At 40.9% G+C, this 20,471-nt stretch overlaps 1 protein-coding gene across 2 annotated transcripts in view; it reads right to left on the bottom strand.

Moving 5' to 3' along the window:
- The window catches only part of LRP6 (LDL receptor related protein 6), a 122,477-nt gene that overhangs the window by 19,544 nt on the left and 82,462 nt on the right, over positions 1-20,471 (bottom strand). For both annotated transcript variants that reach the window (XM_033057990.2, XM_033057991.2), the window contains exons 8-15: positions 15,642-15,858; positions 14,276-14,565; positions 12,926-13,152; positions 10,664-10,848; positions 8,689-9,015; positions 5,151-5,353; positions 2,320-2,531; positions 1,967-2,157 (exon numbers count right to left, since the gene is read on the bottom strand). In XM_033057990.2, the coding sequence (XP_032913881.1) occupies positions 1,967-2,157; positions 2,320-2,531; positions 5,151-5,353; positions 8,689-9,015; positions 10,664-10,848; positions 12,926-13,152; positions 14,276-14,565; positions 15,642-15,858 (1,852 nt within the window). The remainder of the gene's footprint in view (positions 1-1,966; positions 2,158-2,319; positions 2,532-5,150; positions 5,354-8,688; positions 9,016-10,663; positions 10,849-12,925; positions 13,153-14,275; positions 14,566-15,641; positions 15,859-20,471) is intronic.

Genomic DNA, 20,471 nt, shown 5'->3' with positions numbered 1-20,471 from the left:
AATTTACTTAATTCCAGAATCATTAGGCATTTCCAAATCACACTAATTATTCTGGAATAGAAAAACTAATTTCCAAATAGTTTCCATGGTAGGGAGCTATTTCCAGTCATCTTTTCATAAACAACCCCTTAATCATGTGAAGAATCTGGTTAACTTCAAATAGGATCTCCCATTTGGGCAGAATAACCAAGTCCTAACTGCATGCCTGAAGGACAGGGAGGAAAAGAAGGACTACATCACATAAAAGGCATCCTAGCTGTCCTTGTCTTTATGGGTACTGGCATCTACAGAATTGACAGAGCAAGAGACTGAATGTTTTTAAGAAGCTAACACACAGAAAAATTACTCTGCTGGTCAAAAGAGCTTATTAATCAGCATTCCTAAGCACAGGAATGCATCTCAGCAGTTAGCAATTTATCGTGGTGATTATAGCAATCCATTTGGTGCAAACGCCAAAAAGCAAGAGAGGTTTTGGAACAGTTTTTCTTTGTGGTCTTTGAAATACGGTGAGCTTTTACTACACAACATTGGTGATCCAACAGCCACATTTTTAAGGAAAAAAAATCAGAATCGTTAAACCTAGACTGAATTAGAATTTAGACCCATCTCCTTGTCTGGTGTCCTAATTTCAGGCAGGTAACAGACAAAGAGAAATAAAGCACATGTAATATTCTCCTGCCTGTTACTCTACTCATGCAAACCCTGGATCTGGGACAGCTCAGAACATACCGAGCAATACCACAGCACTTTTTTTTTTTTTTTTTTTTTTTTAATAATTTACTAACTCAGGTTGTGTCTTGCATTTTAAAACAGCAAACACTCAGGATATCTCAGTTCAGTAGTGACCCTGAATCTTCCAGTGCCACACCACTGAAAAAAATTACTGTCTTTCTGAGCTTTAATTCCAACCATCTAGGAAAAACAAAATGTTTTCCAAACCAAAAGCTTATTCTAGGAACTTAACAAAAGGCTGAAAATCCGAGTGGTATCAACAGGATTACATGCTGCTACTTTGAATGAAGGTACCGTGTCATAAGTGGAAGACATTACCACAAACACTACTGCAAGCTGTTATAACTCCTGTTATGTTTTCAACTCTCACTTCCAGCAACAACATCCACCCAAATCTGTATCACAAATTAGTACTGATGCTGCATGAGGCAGCTGAGCTGATCCAGCAGTTTGCTGGATAAGGCCAGTAAATGAAAGACATTTGTCTTTCTCACCCAGTCTGGAACATATAATTTTCCTCTCTTCTCTTGCTCCACTTCTGGTTGCTTGCTGGACTCCCTCCTGAACTGATGCAGCTTTCCAAGTCAAGAGAACACCATTGTCTATTTGTCTTTTTCTGTATGGTGTTATTAGGTTATTGTTAAATGGGTTGAATGAACTCATAGAGGAGGTCGGACAAGCAGCATAACCAATCCTGGGGAGCAGGCAAAGAGAATTCCACAGCTGGAGGAGGGAGGTTTTTGTCTTTTGAGGACAGAGAGATGTTAGATGTTCTCTATCCTCACATCTTTTCACCCCAAATGACAGATACATAAGTAACCTGGACACCTGCTGTTTCAACTCTGCAGGACACATTTTCCCACTAACAGGGAACTTTCCTCTGATTGACAGATTACTGCACCAAAAGCAATGCTTTTAAAAACAATCCTTTCTCTCCCCTTTCCAAAACTGCTGGTATTTATTAGTCAACTAATTTTGTGAAACTACACAAAGGTCTTGCAGTGAGAAACCGAAGTAAATAGCATGTATAGCAATTAATAATGCAAATCACAGAGTCATGAAACTGTAAAGACATGCTGCATGATTCATGCACATTCCCTGGCTGGGAATTCAGGGAGTGATTAGAATCATAGTACAGACTGTTTATAGTAGGAAGGAAAAGATGACACCTTTCTCCACATTCCCCCACACCCACACCACACAAATGAATCACTGAATTAAGGTGCTACTCTACCTGAAAGGTCACTGCTTTCAATTCTGCGCAGATCTGAGTCAGCCCAGAACAACTTGCCCAGCTGGCTGTCAATAGCTAAGGCAATGGGCTTGCTCAAACCACTGAAAAAAAGGACTTCTCGCTCTGTTCCATCCAATGCTGCTCTCTCAATTTTAGGAGATCTCTCCTGGAGGTTGGTGAAATACATGTATCTGGAACAGGAATGATTAGAGGAAAAAAAAGGTTTATTTGATCTTTCCACATTTTTTGTTATAAATCCAAGACATCTTAACAAATGTCAAAGTTGTTTTTCATTCTGACAAACAGAAAACAACTTCATTCTCAAAACCCTGGGCCTGAATTTGCCCACATACCCTTTCTCTGGATTCACCACAATGGCTCTGGGCCTATCCTGGTCCCCCTTGAGCACCACTCCCATGGGTCTCCCATCCAAGCGAGTCACGTTGATGACATTGGTGGCCTCGCAGGTCCAGTAGATGTAGCGGCTGTAGATGTCAATGCTCAGGTCATAGGGCTGCATATCCAGGTTCTGATTGGGAACTGGACTTGTCACAACAGTGAGGCTCTGCAAAGGAAAGAGAAACAATACACAAGAGAACATTTAATCTAATGCGAATAACTTTATTTGCTATGGATGCAGCATGTCTAACTACTGCTCAGAAAAAGGGGACAGCCAAAATACTAGCATAAAGTGAGACCCAAGTTCTGCTGCCACATCAACACCTTTGATAAGATAGAGACACTTAGTCCTGATGGTTTGCTGTAGTGGCAATAACACAAGTTGACTGCAGCTTGTAAGACTTTGCAAGTTTGACCAGTAAGTCCAAATTGTCTGTGTTCAAAGTCCAGGGTCAGCTTCTGTATTTCCTCTACTTTTTTGACAACTTAAGAGTTCAGTTCGGATAGACTCAAATGCAGAACTTTTAACACTCTACAACCGAAACATACCACCACTAATTCCCAAAGCTGCAGTTAAACAGATAAAAACACAGGTAAAGTGAGGCCAGATAGTGCTTGAAATGCTTGCCTCATTCTTCACCACCACCGCTGCCATCTCAATTAGAGAACATGAGGATGGTTAATAAATGAAAGGCAGCTCTGCCAAAGATGGAAAGGACATCATCTATTGTACAACACTGACTTCAGAGCATTTTCAGCTAACACCTTACTAGTTCAAGATCTTGCTTTTTACTGGTTTAGACTTCTGGAGCTGGCATGCCTTTTTCTATTTTAATTATTATTATCTTTAGAAAGAACCTCATCAACATCTTTCATGGACTTTTCTAAAATTCTGAACAGGATTAAGAAATCACTAAACATGGTCTGCATACACATTCTGGAAGCCATGCTTATGAAGTGAATAGCCTCTAACTTCTCATCCGCAAATTAAGCTTCACCAGAAAGTTTGCCTAACTTTATTTGGCTTGTCACCTCTATGAAATGGTGTGCCTGCAAGTCTTCCATTTGTTTATTCTGCTAAAGTTGGCAAAAACATGTGATTTAGACTAGTTTTGGGTATTATGTAGATATTCCAAAATTAAAAGCATTGCTAAATTAAGAGTTAAGGCTGAAGGGCATACAGCAGGATCCAAGTACCACCACACCCACCACCAGAAACCACACTCTTAAAATTCAACTGAATATAGCACCTCTCTTGTGCTGTGTTGCTCATCTTAGTCTCTCACTCCTCCCACATTCAAACAATCAGGAAGAAAAGATCTATCTTAAAATGCAAAATCAAATAAGCAGTCACTGGTCACAGCCTCACTAAACCTGCATATTGGGTTTGTATGGCCAGGTTTTGGTAGTGGGGGTGGGAGTGGGCTATAGGGATGTGTCTGAGATGGTGCTGGAAGCTTCCCCCATGCCCAGCAGAACCAACACCACCAAATCCAGGATGGCCTCACTACCGGCCAAGGCTGGGCCAACCAGGGATGGTGGTAACACCTCTGGGATAACGTATTTAAGAGGAAAAAAAAGTTAATGAATGGGCAGAAGCAATTGCAGTCAGAGAAGAGTAGAGTGAAAATATGTGAGAGGAACAGCTCTGCAGACACCAAGGGCAGTGAGGAAGGAGGGGCAGGAGCTGCTCCAGGATTTCCCTGTGCCCCTGCAGCCCATGGAGGGCATAGGGGTGCAGAGATCCAGTGCAGCCCCTGGAAGAGCCCTTGCTGGAGCAGGGGGATGCCCAAAGGAAACCTCGGGGAGAGAAGAACCCACACTGGAGCAGGTTTCCTGGTAGGATGTGTGACTCTGTGAGGGACCCAGACTGCAGCAGCCTGTTCCTGAGGGACTGCACCCCATGGGAGGGACTCACACTGGAACAGTTCATGAGGAAATGTAGCCCATAGGAAGGACTCATTTTGGAAGGAAATGCTCATGGAAGACTATCTCCAGTGGGAGTGACCCCACACTGGAACAGGGAAAAGACTCCTGTCCATGTGGTGAAAACAGTGGCAGAACAAAGTGTGATGAACAGACTGTAACCTCTTATCACAACATATGAGCCTTTTGCTGTATCTTGTCTCCCCTGTCCAGCTGAGGAGGGAAGTGACATGGTGGTTTGGGTGGGTGTCTGGCCTCCAGCCAGTGTTGAACCACCGCAGCCTGCATTACCTCTTACCTTCTACCCTGCCCTACTTTTCCTGTATCCTCCAGTCAAATACATTTTCCCAAGCCTGCTACATCTTTTACAGGTTCAGTCTAGGCACTCTGTGCCCCACTGATTTACAACAACTGTCTTCCTATCTGCTCCAGAACCTGGAGGCTCCAGACACAGTGGTGTGCTCATATAATTCCAGCCTCCTTGTTTCAGAGAATCTACCCCTGCACTCTGCTCACACACCTTTGTCACACCCCCTGTTTCTCCCAAGAACCTTTCCCTCCATGTTTCATATCTCAAATACGGGTTCCAAACATATTCCAGACAAACAACACTGTTGAGCAAATAACGTGCTGGGAACAGCAGTATCCTTAAGCTGGCCTTGGTTTTCCATGTTTTATTTATTGCTGCACCTGCCAGATTTACTGACTGAGGACTCCAGAAAATTCCAGATGCCACTTGTTTTGCCAAGGGACAGTAACCTAAGGGGAAATCTGTGCATCTAAATTATCCCCATAGAACCAGTCATTGTTTGGCACAGGCTGATGCCAAACATTCAGTAATTCCACCCCCTCAGGGTACCTGGCTGCCATCTTCCTGTGCCTTCCGGATGATGTTCTGCCGAGAGTCGATCCAGTAGAGCTGCTTATCCAGGGGGTCGTAATCGATGGCTCGGACGTTCCGCAGGCTGTGGATGGGGAGTATGATATCTGGGCTCTGCTGCTCGTCTATCACCATGCGATTAATCGCGTTCTTCTGACTGAACAACAGAAAGGTAGTAGGAGCTGGATGAGTTAAAAAAAAGAAAAGGGGTTGAAAGGGTTACATGTGGCAATAACATTGGGCATTTTTATGCTTAAAAAAGACAACTACAATCCATAAACAGATATTTATTTCATTCCCCCTTTCCCTCTTGCCTTGCCAAAACCAAACAAAAAATCAAAACATAACAATCCCAACCTCTGATGAGTATGAAAAGTCTTTTAAATGACCTCTTTTTACTATAAATGTCTGTACATGGATGTGACAGGCAAAGATAAGATTTTTTAAGTGACAGGACTAGAGAATGTGAAGATTTCTATCAAAAGGTTCTCAAAGAAGAATGGTCAATTATGCCTCTCAAAGAACCGTCCATTTTCTTTCTAAAGGGGTCTCGGGGAAATGCAGCTTCACTATTTTGAAGTTGAACCCTTTGCTAGGTGCACTTCTACTTTCAGAGGAAGGTGAGAAAAAGTCAGCTGGTTCCTTATTTAGACATTTCAGGGAAAAGAGACTGACAGTGGTTCAGGCCTGTTCCCACAAATCCTCTTTCTGCCTGTACTGGAATGAAACAACTAATTCACAGGAAAATTTCTTAACTGCGTTAGACTGTGTTTTTGGAGAAAAATGTATTGCTCTTCTCAAATCTATCTTTACTATTTCTAGGTGGTTATCTGAGAATTACATCCTGCAATAATAAGAAGAAATCTGATATTCTGCCCAGCAAAAATTTCCTGGACTAATGTTAGTTCTTTGTAATTAGAAATAGCATCAAAGACCAGAAAGAAAGATTTCAACACCCCATACAGCTGTAGTTTACCAGCTGTACATTACAATAAGTGCACAAAGCATTTAATACAACATTGAAAAAAATTTATCTCTGTATTACATAACTGGGTCAGAAATCAGAGACGGCAGTGAAAGCATTTTCCTTTTTCAGAGGGCTCTTTTCAATAATGTTCTACCTGAAGCCACTGCTGTGCAAGATGGCACAAGAGCCAATTGCCAGAAATGCAGCTTGAAGCCTCCCTGAAGTTTGTACAATCAATTCTCTACAGCCTGAGTCTGGAGAGAGATTAGCAGTGGGACACTGCATTCATTTACCAGCCTGTAAAACAGGTAAGGCAGCACCTGGGAAGGGGGAGGAAGCAAAAGTCTCCTAGAGAACATCATCACCTTGCTTTGTTATTTTAGCATATGCTTTGAACAGCTATTCTGACTGCTGGAAAAAAAAAAAAAGAAGCAGGGAGGAGTTTCCTTGGAAACCAACACTGTCCCAACATCCTATAACAATCAGGCCTAATTGCAAGGTATTTTTGCTTTTTGGAAAACCTGTATTTTCCCTCCAAGCACTTCTCCAATAATTAAAGCTGCCTTCTACTTAGCTCTGAACTGTAGAAGAAAGCACAAAAAAAATAAAGCAAAGACAAGTTTATATGAATGTGCATAGCAAAATAATGGATTAGAAACATCAGAATTCTTACCAATAAGTTATTATAGAAATGGAAAAGAAAAAAAAGTAAAACAATGCAGGTAAACATATAAGCACCTAAAATTATTTCTACTTTCCCCCAAAGACACCCTCTCACTTTCCAAGACTGCTTGGCTTATAACTTTGAATTGATGGCTCATTATAAAAAGCAACAGCAGAATTTCTTCCCTTGAGACTCCACATCTCTGAAACAGTACCAACTTCAGAAATCCCTTTCCAGTTTTCATCATTCTCCCTCCCAATAGTCACATATTTTAACTGCATTTTTGGCAGCAGGCAAATGGAGTGAATTGGGTATGTCTCCTGTGTAACCCTGCCTTCCAACTTCATGACACGTGGTAGGTCTGAAGAGATCTCACCAAAGCATAATTAAAAGAACCTATGCATGCATGAGCAGGGTATTCCAGAAGGAAGGACTTCTGGAGAGGGCCTGGACTACAATAATGTTCGGGAGGTACGTAGGCAAGTAATACAGGCAAAAGGAAGTTAAAACAATTCATGTTCCAATTATAGTGTCAAAAAAAGGGAATTAAATTATACGCAGAGAGGCCTAAATCTCCAATTACCTACAGATGAGAAGCTGGAAAGTTCCCAGGTTTGAATATGGCAGAGGAAAACTCCTAATACCACACAAAGAGCTCTGAACTGTACCATGGGGAAATGGCTCTATTTGCTTGCAATTTATTTCCTATATTATGCTCCTTGCTTTGTTTCCAGGAGCATTTTCACAAGAAAAACATGACCTTTGACCATTCTGATACTTTTTCTCCACTGGAAGTCAAATTCCTCCACCTAGAAGATCACAGTCACTATCAGAGAGGTGCCAGCCGTGCCTCTAACTTGCACAAAACACATGAGAGTACCAGGGTGCAAGAATCCAGCTGTCATGCAAGGGGTCGTTGTAATAAAGAAGGAGAGGAGAAGTACAGAACTCATGGGCAGTAGAAAAGCACAGTTTTTTGAAAAGCATGGTTTTCAAAAAATGCCATGACATGGCATTTGTGGAACAATCTGCCCAGCTTTTGGCTTTAAGACAACAGCTGAATGTCTCTACTCATGCATAATGTGGATGAGATACAATCTGTCTCTCTGTACCATGAGTCTCTTCACCCACTGACTAATGTGAATGACACCAGTGGAAATCAGCCATCCAGAGTTGTTGCCAAAATTATGAGAGCTTCACTGGCAGCCAGTTATTGAGAGATGGATAAATTATTTGGTTAGAAACTAATTACACACAGCCTGAGGGGCCTTGCGGTTTGTATTCTGCACAACAGTAAAGAAAAATGGGGCTTAGCTGCACTGAGATCAGGAACCAGACTGCTGGGGAAGCCATGGAGCCCAACCCATCCTCACTGAGGAAAACACTTGCAGAGGTCTGAGACTGGCCCACCTCAGCATCTCATCAGCCAGCAAACACAGCTACTACAGAATGAAATCCTGACCCCATAGAAAGGGCTGCGTGAAGTCTAGAATCCAGACTAAAGTATCATAAATCCTTTATGCCAGGCAAGACTAGAAATATGTAAGCAGATAAATAAACAAGCAAGTGAGCACTTGAAGAGGGTCTGACAGAGGCAAAGAACCAGAACATTTTTAGCTCTCATGTTTACACAGATGTAGCCAAGCCACTGGAAAAAATCACTAACAGCTATTCTTATTTAGTTATGATACTGGTTTTTTGTTTGGTTGGGTTTTTTTTTTTGGTTTTTTTTTTTTTTTTTTTTATGCTTTCAACATCCCCTGTTATCTTAAAACTCAGTAACATATTACTACTGGAAAACTGTAAAACTCTTCTTTCCTCCAATGCTGGCATCAGTTACTAGACACATGTGCTCCTGCATTTCCTTTCTATTCCTTATGGCTTACCACTGCAGGTCCTGTTGTCAGAGTTCAAGGAATAGTGAGCTGGGCAGCCACAGACAAACCCTCCCACAGGGACTGCCAGGCACAGGTGAGAGCAGTGACCGTTGCTGGAGGCACACTCGTTCCAGCCTGCCTGCCTGGAGGAGTGGAAGACCAGGATGTCCATAACATAATCCAAGTGGCCCTGGATGATGGTTCGGTTCTGGCCACTGGTCTTGTTGGCTCGTTCGATGCTGCGCCGGCTCCAGTCTGTCCAGTAAATGTAATCCTGGTACTGGGTCAGGCCAAAGGGGTGAGGCAAATCGTCAGCGATGATCTCACGGTCAAGGCCTGTGTCCAAAAAGAAACGAGAGAAAAAGCAGAGTTATATGGGCACAAGCTGAACTGCTGAACATGTACCCTGCCCAGAAAGGTTACCATGCAATTACTTTAAAGTTACTATTTCCCCATTACCAGAGTAAATTACAGAGAAATAGACAGTAGTCAATAGGAATCTCATAGCCTATCACAGAAATGTGCTAATCCTGGTTGCCATTCACAGAAAAAAATGCAGTTTACTGAAGAAAAAGTTTCAATTTCAGAAATTATCAGGGTTCTCAGAAAGAGTCTGTCCTTTCCCTCCTTCCCAAAACTGACAGGATGCCTCTTAATTTAATGCAGGATCCTGACACTGTATTTCCAGTTGAGCATCTCTTGCACCACACTTTTCCCACTGCTTATAAAAAGAAAATTGTCATGAGTTTAACGAAATACTACATTGCATTATGAGAAAAATTAAATGTACAAGGCCAAACTAACCTGTCTCTGGAATGTCACAACAGGAAGGAGCAGACAGAAAGGACAGGAAACAGCTAATTGTGTATACCATGGAAATGTTAAGAGATCTCAAGGAGCAGGACACAGCAGGGGGAAATTATTTCAACCATGTTTTATCAACCACTTCATTACCATGGCACCTCCTGCTGTGCAGTCACACAAAATGAACAGGATATTATGAAGTAAGAGGTCTTTCCTTCTTTGCACACAGATGTCAAGGATGCACAGCCCCAGCACGCTCTGCTGTCACCAGCCATAGAGAAAAAGAAGCTCTAATGCCGTGTCCAGTCCCACCAAAATACATGAGAAGCTGAAGGAAAACTTTTTCATCACACATAATTCCCATATTGCATTTTTCTGTTTTGATCTTTTTCTAGCTTTATTCCACTACTGCAAGGATACTGTTTAAAGGAGACTAACTCCTTTAGCCTTAAATACTGGCTAATTATTAATGCTTATATATTGGCTATTGCTAATGCTAATCAGAATAATTTGGCATACAAGGCAGTTCACTCCTTTGGGTGCTGAGAAGTTAAAACTGTGCAAATTTGAGAGGGCCTAGGTTCTCCACACAGTACTCTGGGACAGTGAAAAATAAAATATTCCACCTCCATTTAGCTGCAATAATGAGTTCATAAAATCATGACAGATCCCAGCACAAGAGAACTCTCCTGCTGATAAGCACTAGCCAGGAAGAGGTCCTTAACATGCAGAATACAGGGGGGAGAAATGCCTGAGGATACTAACAACTATATAAAACCAAATTGTATCAAATTACATGTTGAATAAGCTGTTATCTTCTTGCTGGCTTTCTTTCTACCTCTGTTTTGTATTTTCTAGTGCTCTTGAGAGTAGCAAAATAAGACCCTCCAAAACATGCAAGTTGACATCTTTGTCCTACATACAACTGGAAATATGTACACCTTGTGCAATTTTAACTTCCTGAGCGACCCAATCACCTACAAGAAAATCGAGGCCTTGCTAACCACAGTGTTACATAAACATGAATTATAGAAGCAAACATTAAAGGCGTGTGAGGTTGGGAAATTTTATTTTTGCCTTATGACGTGTATCTTTGCATTATCTAAGCCACAGTTTGCCATGAGGGAGCTGCAAAAAGCAGGATTGCCCTCAGGATGCTACCCAGGGCTCTGGGGCTCACCTAGCATGTTGGAGGACTCTATCAGGTTGGTGTCCAGATCGGTCCAATACAGACGTCTCTTGGCATAGTCAATGGTCAGGCCATTAGCCCGTCCCACGTTTGGGACCAACGTGGTCCTCTCACTGCCATCCATAGCAGCTCTGTCAATCTTTGGCTTGCCACCCCACTCAGTCCAGTACATGAACCTGATTAAAAGAACACAAGAAGGAAAAATAATTGCATTCAATCCAAGAGAAAAAAAAAACAAAAATCCTTACAAAGAAAAAGATAAAAAGAAGAGCTGTAAATTCAAGCATTTATTGAGACCTATTGTCCTAAATGAGTTTTTTTTTCCCCAAAGTACAGGCAAGAAAGTGAGTCAAGTTTCCTCAAAATGCTTCCAAAGTTATTTTTTCCCACTTGGACATGGATTTTCATCAGCAAGTTCTGTGTGACAGCACTTTGCTAGTAACAAATCCATATACGTCATTTAAGAGGCAGGGGTTGGCAGTCGGGCACCTTCATTTATACCTGATTATTTAGCAGGGTGCTTTCCCAGAGCACTTATCTTCTGTTTGTAGCCAGTTGTCTCTCAAATGAAGGAACATAAAAAAGTGGATCTGCAGGGTACTTTCGGTAATAGGTGCCATTGATCTTGTCCACCCAACTAAGTCAACCAGCCAAGTAAAAAGTGTCTTATGTCTCAGCCAACACACACAAAACTGTATGGCATTTCCACTGGACCAAAATACAAATATTACATACTCACATGCCAGTTTATGCCTCATTTGGAAGAAGGACAGGCTTGCACACGTTTATATTTTCTTTAGGCATTGCACAGTAGAGTAGGATGCATATTTGCATATTATATATTCGATGGCTAGTTAGTCACTTCTTCCAAAATATTACGCTGATACCATTCTAAAAAAAGTGAGAGGTAGCTATCCAATATTTACACCTTTGGGTTTTAATAACTCTAGTAAACCCCCTGAGAAGTCTTTCAATTCCAACCAATTGCACAACAGGAAAGGTTGCTTCAGAAACTGATGATCAAGGGGGACAAATTCTTTAGACACCAGGAATACTTGCAAACTTTTCTTAAAAGTTTTGCAAGTACCTTGTGTATAAATTTTGCAAGTTGGACACAGCACAGAGCCAAGTGTTAGAATTGCCCCCATGTATACAGTTATGCTATTGCTGTAAGGAAAAATGGGCATTCTGACCCAAGTAATTTTTTTTCTGATCTGTGGTGAAGAGGCAAAGCACTGAATGATGACAATCCTTAGGAAAAACCTACTTTCATTGTAAAACTAGAATCAACCATAGCAGCTTTTTGTTACAAAAGGGTTAACTGGATCTAAGAATCTGATGTTGAATTCTCATCCAGGTAACCCCTGGCACTGAATCCAACCTAGGATCCCACTGGAGGTGACCATTGCCACCACCTTGTTGAAATAAAGCAGATGGAATGTGTTTCAAGTTCTCTGCATTGCTGTAGTTCTCATAGTGTGACTGGGAACTATGATAATATCATAACCCTTGCAAATGAAGTTCCCTCATTTGAAAAATAATGCAACATTGGTATAATCTAAAAAAGTTTTTGCAGTAATTAGTTATTGCCAAGTGAGTATTTCATGGCAGAGGAGCTATTTCAGAAGCTGAGTAGTTAGCTTGACTTGCTCCACTCCTTCCGCCCTCTCCCTGTTTATTGCCCTACTTTTGCTATTACACTTGAACTGAGAAGTATCTTCTCAGAAAATCTTTCATTTGGGGCATAGGTGAATATAATTGTTTGTGCTCCTTCTCTGTCCCTCTTCCCTTGTCCATACAAACGAAAAGCTTTCCTTATCTGAAGAAACAAACACTTTCCTTATGCTCAGACTATAAACTTCACTCTCCCACCCTCAAATTACTTAATACCTTTATTGGACCCTAACTTGTGATAAAAAGAATCCTAATTTTTAAAATGATAAATACATTCCTTTCAATGCTGTAGTCCTTTTCTGATTAATGAATTCCATAAATCTAGAACTACTTTGATTCTGTGGTTAATTAAAAAACTAAATATAAATCCCTTTCTAATGAGCTGCTCTGATTTTTTTCCCCCATCTTTTTAATGATTATTCAGGACATTAAGAGTGTATTTCTCTAAATTACCAGGTTGCATTCCCCAGCTCAGTCCTCTCAGGGTTTACAGGCAGCACTTAACTACCATGCCCTAGAGGAAGCATTACAATGTTGTTTTTCACTGTTCATAAACACAGAATTAAATCAGCAAGTTACCCCTCAGCAGGGTCCAGTGCCAGTGCCCGGGGACTGTCGAGATCTTTCCACACGAGCACCTGGCGGTGCTGCCCGTCCAGCTTGGACACCTCAATGCGGTTTGTGCCGGTGTCAGCCCAGTACAAGTTCTTCCCCAGCCAGTCCACAGCCATGCCCTCAGGATAATCCAAGCCAAACTCCACGACGTGTTCCAGCGCGCTGCCATTCATAAATGCTCTGCTGATGGTCTGCAGGGATACAAAGATACACAGGCAAATTAGAAATTTTACCAGTCTGTCACTGGGTTGCTTGTTTTCTTTGTTGAATTTTAAACACTTTCAGATTTTAGACATCTCATAGGAAAGAGGATCTTACAATATGCTACTTATTTGCAAAGCAAACAATGCTGCTATTCAGAAGTAATGATTTACTGCGCTCTGTGAATGTATTCTGTGTCAATTACAATAGCATTTCACTGGGGAAATAAATGGGATAACTAGTCTGGTTGAATTAATCATCTACATGACAAAGTGACCTTAATAACTCAGTGCCAACTTTGAGGGGGAAATATTTTGGCTCTCCCAGGACTATACAAAAGCATCAATGTTATAGCATGGAACACTGTTTAAAGCAGCCTAATGAAAAAGTGCAGGACAGAACAGCAAATAGAAGAAAACAGCCAAACGACTGATGAGTTCAGTAGCTTCAGTACTAATGGCTAAATTTAATTTCACAAAGCACGCTCTCTTCCTGGATTTTTATTCGAAAGACTTTTAAAAACTCTGCCATCAGGATCAGCCTGATAGTAGATACAGCCAGAATTCCATTTTGATAATATATTAGAGTTTAGGCATTCCCTGATAAGCCTTAAAGTAAAGGACTAATGTTAGAATTTTACAGAATTCTTTTGGCAAACATGGGCTATCTTTCTATATCCTCAATATTCCTCTCTGCACACACTCCTCATACTCACAACCAACCAGAAGTTAATAAATCCCTGATGTTGGTTTACTTCCTAGTCTGAACACAATCTGCTAATTATGCAGTTTGTGACAGCACACAGCAGGGAAGTTTATATCTCAGTCTTCACCTGTATTACTTACACAGCTCAAAAGAATACCACGTTTAGGGAGTTTAGCCAAGTCACCTCTTGCAGACTCATTTCAACTGTGTGTTTTTAACTACTATGATACTTCAGTTGCAAAAGTCCATAAGTTATTGTTGGTACAGGTATCAAGGCAATTGCAGAAAATGTAATTAAAAATTAGTCTTTAACATATCCCTTGAATTTTAAAAACCCCATTAATCAACCTACTCTTAAATATCTCAAGTCTGTAGCAGCTTAATAGCCAACATGGACTAAATATCTACCTTCAGTGAAATGTCAGTCCAGTAAATGCGATTGTCTGTCACGTCAAAATCCAGAGCAGAAGCTTCCTTGACTCCGGTGAGCGGAATAGCAACGTTATTGTTGTTGGTTTCTAGAGAGATGCGCCTGATGTCTGCTCTCCTGGAAAAGAGCAGGAAAGCTTCTGGGACGATGCAGGTCCTCATGTCACTGATGAGCTCGAGGCCGATGGGGCAGGCGCAGCGAAGGCCTTGAGGTCGGTACAGACACAGGTGGCTGCAGCCACCGTTGTCTTCTGCACAGGGGTTTGTACCTAAGCAGGTAGCGAGAGGAAAAGCAACCATTATACAAACTGCAAGTGAAAGGTGAAGCTAATCCCCACTTGCATCAGCCACACTATGAGTCCACCAAGCAAACATGCAATTTTATTCCTTGTATTCTCTGATCAAATTATTTTTCATTCATTTCCTGTAATCCTTTAGACAGACCTTACTCTCCTTAGTTGAAAAGCCAGTGATTGTTTTCCTTATGCCAAGAAACAAACTCAGCATTAGGGAAAGTGATCTGACCTTCAGCAGCTGCTGCTGATCCCAATTCACAGCACAAGCACTGAATGAATGCATGGTAAGTGTATGTTCTGCTGCCTTTTACAGTACACTGGTCCAGCTACATACTCCCTTGCAGGTAAAAAACTTGCAGAGCCATTTTCACGTCCATTCAAGGGTCTCTTCTCTCCAGGATGCAAGTGAAGCAGCTCTTTGCAATGCTCGCTTATGTACCCGCACATGCTGCAAATTGAACTAAGAGAGGTTTGGTACTAAGGAGTTCAGTTGGCCAAACAGCTGGAAAGAGGGCTGCATTCAAAACACATCTGCCTTGGGGCATCAGCCACACAAGGATACATCTCAGCTACATTGGACTTGTTTCCTGCAGTACAATCCAGACACAGTAGCAAGAAGCTGCAAGCCTTATCCAAATAGCAGGATACTCAGATACTGTGATGAGTTCTGTGATGCTACAATTACTTTTCTACCACTGCCTGGATAGCCTAGGATAGGCAATTTAAAGCTAGATGCTGCTTTTTTATGGCACAAACACTGCAGGAAAGGAAGTACTTCTAGATATTTTTAAGATAATTTTCTAATATTTATATAAAAACTACTGAACAGACTAAAACTGGGTCATTTTTAGCTTTTGCATACTGGGAGCACATGTTCAGCTTGATATTCTTCCAAGCTACAGAACTGAAGCTCCTCACAGAAGACCTAACCCACCCCATCAAGCTGCAGCCTGCAGTTATCATGCCATAGGACGGAATTCTGCCCATTTCTAAAACTCTGCTGACATTTTCTATCTCATTCTCCCTTGCCTGATTAGCAGAGCACTCACCGATGATCTGGTGGACGTTGGTGGCTTTCAGGCCCATTAGATCGGGCAGTTGATCGATGATGATCTCCCTCTCTGCCGTGCACTTGTGCACGCGCTCAATGCTGCGCCTCTGCCAGTCTGTCCAGTAAATGTAGTCTCCCAACAGAGTGAATCCAAATATATGAGGCAGCTTGTCTTCCACCAGGACTCTCCTACCAGTTCCGTCAGCATTCATGACCTATGAATATACACAAACTTTTTAGGTATATAGAATAAACATGCCACTGTTTGGCAGGTTAACAAACTAGCTGCTCCATGCTTAGACTTCAAATTTAAAAATAATCTCCTATCCATTATAATGCTATCAATGTTAGTGCAATAACCATGCCCTAATAAAGAAGGGACTGTTTATTAACAGGTACTTACTCTAAAAGCCTTATTTAGAAGGTTAGTCTCATAACCAGATCGTAATGTGAAATTATGGCACAACACTCCTTACCTTTGCTTTAGGAACTACTATTTTGTAATAATAGTTACTCCTCTTATGACTGTCTCATTTCTGATATGAGTTTTGGTTTAGTTTTACAGAGGAGTCACTGTGTTTTACACAAATGAAGACAAATTTATAATGGTAAAGGAGTTCTGGCTCAGTCTCTTGTAGTCCACAGTCCCTCCCATGTGAGCTTTGTCCATATTACAGAGCATTAAGAGAAGACCCCACACAAACGTAAGGAGGCAAACATTGAAGAAGATCTACAGAGTACATTTATATTCCCTAGTCTGGGTAAGGAACCAGTTTTACATTCTTCAAAATTAAGTACAGTAATTTTTTTTTACTACAAGGAACAGCAGCAGTCTGTAAATAATTGCATGCCTTTGATCAAGACACTTGAATTTACTGTGTCATTTTTCTCTACTGCTAAAAAGGAGTAATACCTAACTTCCTCAGTGAGGCAGTGAAAGGAATTAATTAAACATATGTATGCATGTTCAAGTGATCAAGTGCTTCATGAATGCCAAGTATTATTATAAAATGTACCATACTGACAGGAGTAGAGAGTCCCATCTTTTAAGAGGAGCTTAAAAGAGTGCTGCAATTAAGAAAAAAAACTTCCTTCTGAAATATTTCTACTTGTTTCAAGGTTATAGTTTAAGTTTTCAATATGTATATCACCCTTCCAATAACGAGAAAAAACCTCCAAACAACCTTAATATAAAAACTTTCTGAAACAATGTGATTCACAAAATCCAAGGTAGCATACTAATCCCTGAAACATCAAAGCATCCTTCCCATCATTCAAGCATGTTCTATGTAAACCTGGAAAATTAGTGATTTATTAAACCACTGTTTTCAAATCTCTCTAACTTACAGAATTAAGACAGCCACAGACAAATCTGTATGGTTTCCTGTCCTTCCCATGGCTCAAACCCAACACTTATGCAATGACAACCTTCAGGATCAACTGGTTTAGTATCTCAGACTAGACTGATGATAGCTGGTGGCCAGAATATCTTCCCAGATCATGAGAAATGTAAAGGCTAGTTTGGAGTAACTCCTACCCAGGCACATAAGAGAAGAGAGGAAACGAATAGAGAAATGGAACTGAAACACACACCCTTCCCAGGACACAGTATAATGTATACATTAATAAAATACTTATAAATTCCCTTCTAAAAAGTGGAAGAAATGCTATAACCTTCACAATAATTCAATTTCTCCTTAAGATAGTACCTTGTCAAACTTCCTAACATTTTGGCACTTACTCTCAGTATATTAAAATGAGAACTAAATCTTGTACACATCTCCTACAGAAAAATCAAAGGGGTTCTGCATATTTGCTGGATTGTAGGAATAAATTCCGTATTTACTTTGAGGAAAGGTCATAATTGCTTTATGGAATTAGCTTACCAAAACCCTCCAGTACAGCAGAGTATACAGCATGCTTCTACAAATGCATTAATGCACATGTATCTAAAAAATAGATTACTTGTCTGTGGTGACTTGTTTCCCCCTCCTCCTTAAGCTACAGAGATAAGCCACTTGTTTGCAACTAATTAATACATGGCAATTAGTGCTTGCTGAGCAGACCAAAGTACACAGAATGGAAGAATGTTGAAAAGTGAACCAACTAAAACCACACAGTAATAAGCAATAAAACATCACCATCACAAACTAGCATTTTCGGAAATTACATTTTTTTGCCTTGTATTTATAAAAGAAAGAAAATTCTCTGTTTAAGGGAGTGCTTCACTACTGGCAAAGAAAATTAATTGGAAGGTGTCTGAGATGAACTTTCTTTGGTAAACTTTAAAAGCTGTTCAAATAAGCTTCCCCCTATACTGAAAAGGGTCAGGAAAAGAGAAGGGAAGACTTAAGGATTAAATATCTGCTTTTAATTAATTTTTGGTTTGACACAAAGAGGCTATTTTCAAAGACAGCTTTACACCTCTTGTACAAAACATGCACATTTCTGAAAGTACTTACATATACCTGCCACTCTGCTCCCACTCCAATTTTACCTGAGTACATCTGTACTGTGTTGTCTAATATAAACATCTGCCCACTAGCAGCCACCTACCACCACAGATATATATATACACACACACACATATCCATCCATATATATATATATATTTCCATGGCATCATGTTGTTTGCACTGACTGGCCATATGTTAGGTGATTTCAATAGAATTACATCCACTGGCTACAGAATCAAACAGTATGGTGTAAAGCAGAAGTGGCAAGGGATCTCGGAGTGATATGTACAAGAAGAATAAAGCAAAAAGGAACAATCATTTATCAACCAGTTTCAAGGGATTGCAGCATCATCTTTAACATACTCAAACTCAGACAACAACCAAGTCCCAGGCCATATTCCTCTCTGGATTCTTTCCCTTTTCCCAGCTCCACATGGATCAGCTCCTCACAGTGAAGCCATCCCCACAGAGTCCCACACACGAGAAACCCACCTTCAGCTATTATGAGGCAGTGTCTCCAGAGGTTTATGCTGCTTTTTACCACAATGTGGTGTAAGTTTCACATTCTGAGGCAGTCCTGAATACTGCAAATCACACTGAGAATACAGGCTACAACAGGAAACAGATGTGGTGATGTGGTGTAACCACAAACACCACCTTTACTGAAAGAGTGAGTAGTTCCATGAAAAAAAAAATTAAAGTGAAAAAATTAAATCGCCTCAGAAAAAATACCAGATATCCTGCTTGGAGAATAAGGGCTTTGTTTATCCTGATACAATGATGACTGCAAACCTATAGCCTCATGAACATACAGTTTATTCAAAGTAAAATGAAAATGTAGTCACATTTTAAAATGCTGTACTTAGTGATCAGCAGGAACAATAAAATACCAACTTTGAGGCACTACTTCTAATTTAAAGTTACAGACTGGAATGCAAAGTGACATTCTAAGGGTATTTCTTGTTATTAGATACCTTGCATTCAATTAACTTCTAAGTACCAGTAATCACTGTGATAAATAGGCTAATGCTTTGAATTTACCTTTTTGATAATCTGGGATTTGAAAGTATGGTAGTTTAAACTTGCCACTTGGTGCTTTAAATCTAGAGTTTCATCATGCAATCTGTTTCATTTATGAAAATCATGTTCAGCTCTGCACAGAGCTTGTGCTGGGACCCTGGCAGAACTGTGCAGACTAACAGTCCCCTCAGGTCCAGGGGCAGCAGAACTGAGCAGATGTGCTCAGCCTACATGCACTGGTGTGCATGCATTGGTTTACATGCACAGTGCCGAGGAGATGCTCGTCACAGAAAGCATCTGTCCCTATAGGGCTATACTGAAATCAATACCAAACTGAGAGCCCAGCCCTACAAGGAGAAGGTGACTCAGATTAAGGTGACAGAGTGCAGACCATTAACCTTCATCTTAACTCATAAGCACGGTTGAATTTTCAGTACAGAACCACAGAATCATAGAGCAGCCCAGGTTGGAAGAATCCCTGAAAGATCATCTGGTCCCTTTTTTATGGGAAAGAAGCCTAGATGAGATTATCCAGTATCCTGTCCAGCTACATCTTTAAAACTTCTAGTAAGGGGAGGGACTCCACTACATGCCTCAGTAAAGTATTTATTTCTTACATTAAAATGAAACCTCCCTCAATGCACCTTGTACCCCACCATGTGGCATCATCCATGTGCCAGAAGAGCCTCCCTCCTCCTGAGATCCAACCTGGGTGTAGCCCCAGTCAGGCTCTAGTACTGCCCAAGATGTATCCTTTTAAGCCCTTTCAATAAATACCTATTTTATTCCTTTTAAGAGTCTAGTCTCTGTTCCAGATGAGCCTTTCTAGGTATCACCTGAACACTGGAAAACTGTGAGCCTTCTCTTCTCCACGGAGAAAAGACCAAATCCCTTCTGTCTTTCCTCACAGGGCAGGTTCTCATCATTCCTTTAGGCACTCTCTACTCTCCCTACATCTCTGCTGAATTCTGGGGCCCAGAGCTAGACACAGCTGGGTATGGCCTGACAAGCCCTGAGTAGGACAGTCAATGTCCCCATGGATACAGCTCAGGATCCTGTTTGCCTTCATTGTACAGCAGCATGTTGATAAAATTTGCCTTCACTAAACCTGCATTGGCTTGTCCCAATCACCTGCTTCCTTTGGCTTGCAGGTTTCTAGAACTCTTTCCAGGGACTGGAATAAGACTAATGGGCCTATAGCTTCTCAGATCCTCTTCTGGATATGGTTGTAAATGATCAGGGAGCAGGTTAAATATCAAGCATGCTAAGCTCTTTCTCTGGTTGACAAGAGCAGAGGAAGCCAACTATTAATGAAAATTTATAAACAACACCTGGTCACACTACATACAAAA

This window comes from Catharus ustulatus, chromosome 4 (assembly GCF_009819885.2).
Source record: "Catharus ustulatus isolate bCatUst1 chromosome 4, bCatUst1.pri.v2, whole genome shotgun sequence".
NCBI classification, from domain to species: Eukaryota; Metazoa; Chordata; class Aves; order Passeriformes; family Turdidae; genus Catharus; species Catharus ustulatus.
This window is presented reverse-complemented; position numbering and strand designations above follow the sequence as displayed.